At 44.0% G+C, this 8,922-nt stretch overlaps 1 protein-coding gene across 6 annotated transcripts in view; it reads left to right on the forward strand.

The window, feature by feature from the left end:
* The window catches only part of BICRAL (BRD4 interacting chromatin remodeling complex associated protein like), a 125,773-nt gene extending 117,580 nt beyond the window's left edge, over positions 1-8,193 (forward strand). For all 6 annotated transcript variants that reach the window (XM_009205187.3, XM_031667087.1, XM_017957864.3 and 3 more), the window contains 2 exons: positions 2,143-2,245; positions 4,297-8,193. In XM_009205187.3, coding sequence (XP_009203451.2) covers positions 2,143-2,245; positions 4,297-5,084 — 891 coding nt within the window. In that variant the 3' untranslated portion in view covers positions 5,085-8,193. The remainder of the gene's footprint in view (positions 1-2,142; positions 2,246-4,296) is intronic.
* The last annotated feature ends 729 nt before the right edge of the window (positions 8,194-8,922 follow it).

Consider the following 8,922-nt stretch of genomic DNA (forward strand, 5'->3'; position numbering starts at 1 on the left):
TACTGCCTTTCACCAACCCAGAGATGTGGGGAAAGGACTGGAGGCACATCTGAACAGATAAGCTGGTGACAAATGTCAAAATTAGTTTTGTTTTTAATTGAGAGATCATTGACATACCATAAAATTTACATTTAAAGTGTACAACTTAGGCCAGGCACGGTGGTTCATGCCTGTAATCCCAGCACTTTGGGAGGCCGAGGCGGGTGGATCACCTAAGGTTGGGAGTTCAAGACCAGCCTGACCAACATGGAGAAACCTCATCTCTACTAAAAATACAAAAAGAGCCAGGTGTGGTGGCGCATGCCTGTAATCCCAGCTACTCGGGAAGCTGAGGTGGAAGAATCACTTGAATCCGGAAGGCAGAGGTTGTGGTGAGCCAAGATCATGCCATTGAGCTCCAGTCTGGGCAACAAGAGTGAAACTTTGTCTCAATAAAATAATAATAATAATAATAATAATAATAATAAATAATGGATCACCTGAGGTCAGGAGTTGGAGACCAGCCTGGCCAACATGGTGAAACCCGTCTCTACTGAAAAGACAAACATTTCAGTGTTCAGAGTTGCAGTGAGTTGAGATCGCACCACTGCACTCCAGCCTGGTGACAGTGAGACTCATCTCAAAAATGAATAAACAAATAAATGAAGTGTACAACTTGATGGTTTTTAGTACATTTACAAGGTCACATAGTCATCACCATTATCTAATTGCAGAACATTTTCATCATCCCAGATAGAAACTGCAATTCATCTGAAGTGCCAGTTAAATAGAGAAAGGAGTAAGAATAAGATACCTCAGGAAATGATAGAAAGACCAAATCTGAGATTTGAGAAGCAGTTCTAAAATCAAATAGGCTTTAGCCTATCATGGTCTCTTATAACTCATTTTCAATTTGATATCAACTTTGAAAATGTACCTTGGGAGATTGGTTGAGCTATACATATACAACATAGAGTAAATGTGTATCTGTGTGTCTATATTTACTTAAATAAATATATATATATATATATATTTACTTACTTAAAACTATGCCACCAGACCAGGCACAGTGGCTCACGCCTATAATCCCAGCACTTTGGGAGGCTGAGGTGGCTGGATCACCTGAGGTCAGGAGTTCGAGACCAGCCTGGCCAACGTGGCAAAACCCTGTCTCTAGTAAAAATACAAAAATTAGCCAGGCGTGGCGGCGCATGCCTGTCATGCCACCTACTGCAGAGGCTGGGACAGGAGAATCGGTCGAACCTGGGAGGTGGAGGTTGCAGAGAGCCGAGATTGCACCACTGCACTCCAGGCTGGGTGACAGAGCGAAACTGTCTAAAAATAAATAAATAAAATAAAATAATGCCGCCAAAGTCTGTAATAATTGTTCTCAGCCAGGTGCGGTGGCTTATGCCTGTAATCCCAGCACTTTAGGAGGCCAAGGCGGATGGATCACCTGCGGTCAAGGGTTCGAAAAGATTTCTAAGATATATTATTAAATAGAGGAGAAAAAAATACAGAACAGTATATATAGTTGCTACTGTTTGGGTACAAAAATAAGTATATTTCTGGCCGGGCGCGGTGGCTCCAGCCTGTAATCCCAGCACTTTGGGAGGCCGAGACGGGCGGATCACGAGGTCAGGAGATAGAGACCATCCTGGCTGACACGGTGAAACCCCGTCTCTACTAAAAAATACAAAAAAACTAGCCGGGCGAGGTGGCGGGCGCCTGTAGTCCCAGCTACTCGGGAGGCTGAGGCAGGAGAATGGCATGAACCCGGGAGGCGGAGCTTGCAGTGAGCCAAGATCACGCCACTGCACTCCAGCCTGGGCGGCAGAGCGAGACTCTGTCTCAAAAAAAAAAAAAGAAGTATATTTCTTTATATATATATACACACACACATATATATAGTACATATATATTCTTATGTGTGTCAGAAATATCTCCAGAAGAGTACTGAAAACTACTAGGCAGGCAGATGCCTCCAGGGAGAGGCACTGGGTGGTAGTGGGTGCACACCAGGAAGAGGCAAAGAAGGGAGGCTCACTTTTCACATGCCCTGTAGCATCTTTTGAATTTTGTACCAATGTGTAAGTTATTTTTTCCAAAAACAACAATTTTTTAAAACTGATCTATGAAATGACTGGCCTCTCTCTCTTTCAGCGAATCAATCCCTCTGCTGAGATGGTGATGATCGATAGGATGTTCAACCAGGAGGAAAGAGCTTCCCTATCCCGAGACAAGCGCCTGGCGCTTGTAGACCCTGGTAAGAAACATTGCAGTGAAAGTAGCGGACAGCTCCTGCCATGGTTCAGGGACCATGGGGCCTTTGGGAGTCTGTGTGAACTTTGAGTAAGAAACTTGAAGGTAGAACGTGAATTCTGGGGAGAGCTGGGCACGGTGGCTCACACCTGTAATCCCAGCTACTTCCTTCTCCTCTTTGGCCTGCACAGCCAATGTTTGTTGGATGGAATCATCTTTTCAGATTTCAAGTCTACATTCCCTAAAACTCACATTTTAGAATTTGGTGAACAAATTCATGTTCACACTATACATACTCTTTGTTGTTTTGTAGATGTCATCAAAGCTGTATTTCACTTCGATGATTTCCAGCGTTAACACTTTTTCCACTCTTGCATAACAGCAGTCTGCCTACCTCCATCTGGACCCTCAATGTTCTAAATCCTCACGGACATTTCTTTTTTTTTTTTTGTGAGACAGAGTCTCGCTTAGTCGCCCAGGCTGGAGTGCAGTGGCGCCATCTCGGCTCACTGCAAGCTCCGCCTCCCGGGTTCACGCCATTCTCCTGCCTCAGCCTCCCGAGTAGCTGGGACTACAGGCGCCCGCCGCCTCGCCCGGCTAATTTTTTGCATTTTTAGTAGAGACGGGGTTTCACCGTGTTAGCCAGGATGGTCTCGATCTCCTGACCTCATGATCCGCCCACCTCGGCCTCCCAAAGTGCTGGGATTACAGGCGTGAGCCACCGCGCCCGGCCTCTCACGGACATTTCTTTTGCCATCCTCTGGCTCCTCAAGCCTGGTGCAGTTCAGTGCTCACTCACAGACGCAGCTCCTGCGTACCCATTGTCCTTCCATATCATTTTGGATGAGTGTTGGCTATTCATTTTGTGGTCTTGGCAAAGTGATGCCAGGTTTCTCCTATGTGTCTAAAGGGATTGAAGTGCTTTCACCCAAAGACAAGTAGCTGTCTTCACCCGGAAAGTATGTAAGACAGATAGGTTTTCTGTTTCTGGTGTCTATCCCCCTTCCCTACAAAGCCCCATTCCAGGCCCTTCTGCTCTAAGGAGGAAACCAGGCTGATACCAGGACCTAATTTCTGTTTTCAGGAGGTTTCAAGGAGGTCATTAGCTGAAAACTAATTTAAAATAATACTTAGAGGCCAGGTGCGGTGGCTCACACCTATAACCCTATCACTTTGGGAGACCAAGGCGGGCGGATCACCTGAGGTCAGGAGTTCAAGACCAGCCTGACCAACATGGTGAAATCCCATCTTTACTAAAAATACCAAAATTAGGCCAGACGCGGTGGCTCACGCCTGTAATCCTAGCACTCTGGGAGGCCGAGGCAGGTGGATCACCTGAGGTCAGGAGTTCGAGACCATCCTGACCAATATGGTGAAACCCTGCCTCTAATAAAATACAAAAAAAAATTAGTCCGTTGTGGTAGCAAGACGCCTGTAATCCCAGCTACTCGGGAAGCTGAGGCAGGAAAATCACTTGAACACAGGAGGCAGAGGTTGCAGTGAGCCGAGATCACGCCACTGCACTCCAGCCTGGGCAACAAGAGCAAAACTCCGTCTCAAAAAAAAAAAAAAAGCCAAAATTAGCTGCGCATGGTGGTGGGTGCCTGTAATCCCAGCTACTCGGGAGGCTGAGGCAGGAGAATTGTTTGAACCCAGGAGGCAAAGGTTGCGGTGAGCCAAGATCGTACCACTGCACTCCAGTCTGGGCAACAGAGCAAGACTCCATCTCAAAAATAAATAAATAAAATAATACTTAGAGATCAGGACTGAGTGAGGCTTTTTGCCCATCACATTTTCCAATTTGTCATCAAGCATCTACCTTTTCAAGAGGTTTAAGCTCCCCATCTGGAAGCTGGGGCTCCACAGCCTTGGCTGCCTTTACAGGATGCCCTCTCAGGATCAGGGTCCTGCTTCTGCATGTTCCTGTATGTGAAGCAGATCGATTCTGTGAGTGGGGCTGGCTTTGCCCTCAGCACCTGACCCACTGAAGGTCTGCTGTATAGTCTGTACTCTGTCCCAATCACTCACTAATGATCTTTTTGTTCCCATTTCCAGAGGGTTTTCAGGCTGATTTCTGTTGTTCCTTCAAACTTGATAAAGCTGCTCATGAGACACAGTTTGGCCGGAGTGACCAGCATGGCAGTAAAGCAAGCAGCTCTCCACATCCGCCGGCCAAGGCCCAAGGCAGAGACCGAGCCAAAACCAGTGTGACAGAATCCATGAATCATGACCAGTTTCATCTAGTGCCTAATCACATCGTGGTCTCTGCAGAAGGAAACATTTCTAAAAAAACAGAATGCCTTGGCAGAGCACTGAAATTTGACAAAGTGGGCTTAGTTCAGTACCAGAGCACGTCTGAAGAGAAGGCCAGCCGGAGAGAGCCTCTGAAGGCCAGTGAGTGCTCTCCCGGCCCTGAAGGGCACCGGAAAACCTCATCCAGATCAGATCACGGTACTGAGAGCAAACTCTCAAGCATCCTAGCAGATTCGCACTTGGAGATGACATGTAACAATTCCTTCCAGGACAAAAGTCTGAGGAATTCTCCAAAGAATGAAGTTTTACACACAGACATCATGAAAGGGTCAGGCGAGCCCCAGCCAGATCTCCAGCTGACGAAGAGCTTGGAAACCACATTTAAGAACATCTTGGAACTCAAAAAGGCAGGACGGCAGCCCCAGAGTGACCCCACGGTTAGCGGCTCTGTTGAGTTAGATTTCCCCAACTTTTCTCCTATGGCTTCACAGGAAAACTGCCTGGAAAAGTTCATCCCGGACCACAGTGAAGGTGTTGTAGAAACTGACTCCATTTTAGAAGCAGCTGTAAATAGTATCTTAGAGTGTTAATAGCAGCAGTCCTCCCCTTACCCCACCCGAGACCGCACCCCCCCGGCCCCGGACCAGTTACATTCTTTCCTGGCAAAAGCAAATGGAAATGGTCTCCTGTCTCCAGCCTGCTTGATCTTTCATCACAGGTTATACTTTCTAATCTCAATCCTGTTCTTTGTTTAAGAGCAATACTTGTCGTGATTACAGGGAGATCCTTTAGTAAAATTAATCCTTGTTAGAAAGCAGTCTGATAGGCCCCACTCATTTCAAGTGTTATGAAAGTGCTTATAGTCATTTTGTTTATTTGTTTTGTTTTTTAAAAACACCGTAACTCAATGAGACCACAGTATACTTGGCCCTTGGTAAGATTTTGACAATCATAAGTCATTTGAAAAGAACAGACTTACTAAAATCAAACGAGACAGATAGAAGCTACTTTTTAAAGAATATCCCACTGCATCTCCAAATTTAGTTTTGGGGGTTTTTATTATTATTATTATTTTGGGTTTGTGTGTGTGTGTGTTTTGTTGTTGTTGTTGAGGGGAAGACCACATGCTTCTTCCCCCTCAGCCATCCTTGAGCAGTAAATTGCTGGCTGTGCTGCCAGGGACCGGAGCCCTGGTGGAAAAGCCAGTAGCACATACGCAGGGCATTGCAGTGCTTCCCTGTCGATGGTTCAAGTGCTTTTCTGATGCTTCTGGGACAAAACCTCATGCTTTTAGGCATATCCATGTTGAATTTCATCTAGGGAATGTTCTGTTCTTAGTTACAGCAGCAAAATTTGAAATAATTTCACCAGGCTAAATAAAGGAAAATGGAAACCAGTTAAGAGGCACAGTGTACAGGGGAGGCCGGGATAGAGCCATGAAGGTTATAATATTAATATGTATATATGTAAAAGCATATATATGTTAACTATTGAGAAAAAACAAGTTTTGCATTTTATAATTGGATATAGTCAACATATGATGTATGTTTTTGTTTGTTGCTGGATTTTGTTTCATTTAACCTCTCTTTGCACCCTCTCCCACAACAAATACCAAGCATCAAAAGCACTTTCATTTGAAAATTATGTTGTAATTTTTCAGTTTAAACTTTAAGGAGACTTTGGCCTTGTTTATGCTTCTTGTCTGAGAACAGTGGTCACCCCTGGCAGCAATTCATTACCAAAACACAGACAAACCAAAGGTAACCAGCTAGCCCACCACTGAAAGGAAAGATCTGAGACATGGGATTCCCATTTGAGAGCCAAAGGATATGCCCTGTCACGATTTCTGTTTGGCCTGTGTTCATATTAGTGAGCATGGCTTATTGCTTTATTTATTTTTATTTCTTGTCAGGGAGTGTTCTCCGTTTTCCTTTCTCGTATACCTGCCCCAGGTTATCCCATTTCTGTTGTTACCTTTATTCTCAATGTCATTGTAACCATCACTTATCTCCTCTCATTGGGAAAGCTACATGATAGTATTTGTATGCACTCTTCTCCCACACATACACACATGTGCGTGTATCTGAGCTGCTCGGATCCAGAGGTCATTTTTGTTACAGTGTGTGCACACTCACTCTCCTTCTTAGTGTGCATACTCTCTCATTTATTCTGTTTATCTCCCTGGCTCTGGAGGTGCAGCCTCTGGTCTTCACTTTAGTGTGTTGCTAGAATCTGCTTCTGGCTGTCGCCAGCATGGGGATGACCCCCATTGTCATCATGTTGGGCATTTCTTTTCCAGATTGGCCTGTTATGGAAAGGAAGGCTTCTGATTAGAAAACACAGCAACAGAAGACCTATACCCCCGGTGCCCCTGTGTCCCACTACACACAAAAAACCCTGTGAGATGGCCAATCTTCATAATAGCAACGTACCTTCACCCCAGCCACATGCCCTAGCCAATACAAATTGGAAAATCTGGGCCATTTTAGGGTTACCATTTTTTCCTTATTTGTGCCAATGTCCAAGTTGCAGATTTGCCCTTTTTCCTGTATTGTAACATATTAGGTAAGTTGGTTTTGCCAGTTGGTACTTTCTGTTTGGGTAGCCCTGGGGTAACACCCTGCCCTGAACTCCATGATTTCATAGGCTTTTCTTCCCTTAGGGCTCATGCTCCCCTAATTCCTAGCAAGATGATCCCTCCTAATCAAATTCTTCTCATTGAGGGACTTTATCCCTGGAAGCCTTCATGTGGGCTGCTAGTGAGTTATATTAATTACTGCAAATCAGTGGAATTCTCAAGAGACAAGATAAGCTTCATGTACATTTGTCACCTCTCTTTCTTCCCTATCCTGCCCTGCTGTCCCAATCCTAGCTTTTCTATATACCATCTTAAAGGGTTTTTAAGCCCTAACACTTGTCTAGCAAATGGAGAGCCTAATTTACCAAAATGAAACTTGTAAATGTTTGTGTCATTGTATGTAAGTTTACTTTTTACGGAGGAAGGATTCTAGATAATGACAAATGAAGATTATGACATGTATTTTACTCCTGTGATTAGGTTCTACGCACATGGGTCATAACTCGCATGTCGAGCCCCCTCTGGTGCAGGGTAGGAGAGCTCAGCCTCAGATGGCCAGCATTCAGTTTTTCAGGTTCATTAGTCAAAGTTAAGTTTTAGAACTATTTGTACTCAGTCACAAAAATCATTTTTCTTTTTTTTTTTTTTCTGTTGTCGTGGAAAAGTGTGAATTTGTTATTAAGCATTTGATTTTCTGTGTCCTTAAGTACTTCCTAAAGATGAAGCAAAATTTTAATCTGGCAATTACGAAAAAGAAATATTTTAGCTCTGAAGGATTTAGTAGATTCTGTTAGATTAGGGAGGCCTTACAGACTGACTTGACTTAAAGAGGACGCGTCACTCGCTGTCAGTGTGGTGTGGGCTTTATTTGCTTAAATACCTTCATTTGTATAGTATGTCTCACTTGAAATTGCTTTGTATACATTTTGTAAAAATATTTATAAAATGTTTTGTAAAAAAAAAAAAGTATAACAAATTGCAGTTTATTTTGTTATGTTGGATAAATACTGTTAAAAGAAACCAGTCAGTAACTATATTGTTAATCCATGGTTAGGAAATGTTTAGTTGGAGATTACAAAATGAAACAACCATTGCAATACAGCCAAAGATTTGGGAAAATGTGCAACTGTGATTGTCTTGATTTTGCAAATAGGAATGGCTGCTTTTCCCAGAGGAGAAGGGTAAGTGTTCAATGGGAATTCTATTTTAATAGATTTACCGTTACCAAAATCAATTTACCCCAGTTAGGGAAGGGATAGGATTTTAATTGTTTGGTCTTTCCAAACAGTTACAAATTAATGAAGCTGGTCAGTGAGGAGGTTTGGTCCTGTACACCTTTGGCCTCCATCCCTACTCCTGTCACATAGATCCTTAGCTATGGAAGGAAAAGTGGGGGTCATGTGAAAAGTCAGGTAAGTGAGCCTCACTCTACAGGAGATTTTCTTCAGTTGTTGTGTTTATTTTGTTTCTGCAAGGACAAGGAGAAAGCTAAGTGATAAAAGGTTTCACATAAGACATAGTCCAGAATTAACATGTTTCTCTTTGGATTCAACATATTTGACCAAATTTTGTATTAAAAAATAACTCTGGCCGGGCACGGTGGCTCACGCCTGTAATCCCAGCACTTTGGGAGGCCGAGGCGTGTGGATCACGAAGTCAGGAGATCGAGACCATCCTGGCTAACACGGTGAAATCCGGTCTCTACTAAAAATACAAAAAATTAGCCGGGTGTGGTGGCGGGCGCCTGTAGTCCCAGCTACTCGGGAGGCTGATGCAGGAGAATGGCAAGAACCCGGGAGGCGGAACTTGCAGTGAGCCGAGATCACACCACTGCACTCCAGCCTGGGTGA

This window comes from Papio anubis, chromosome 6 (assembly GCF_008728515.1).
Source record: "Papio anubis isolate 15944 chromosome 6, Panubis1.0, whole genome shotgun sequence".
NCBI classification, from domain to species: domain Eukaryota; kingdom Metazoa; phylum Chordata; class Mammalia; order Primates; family Cercopithecidae; genus Papio; species Papio anubis.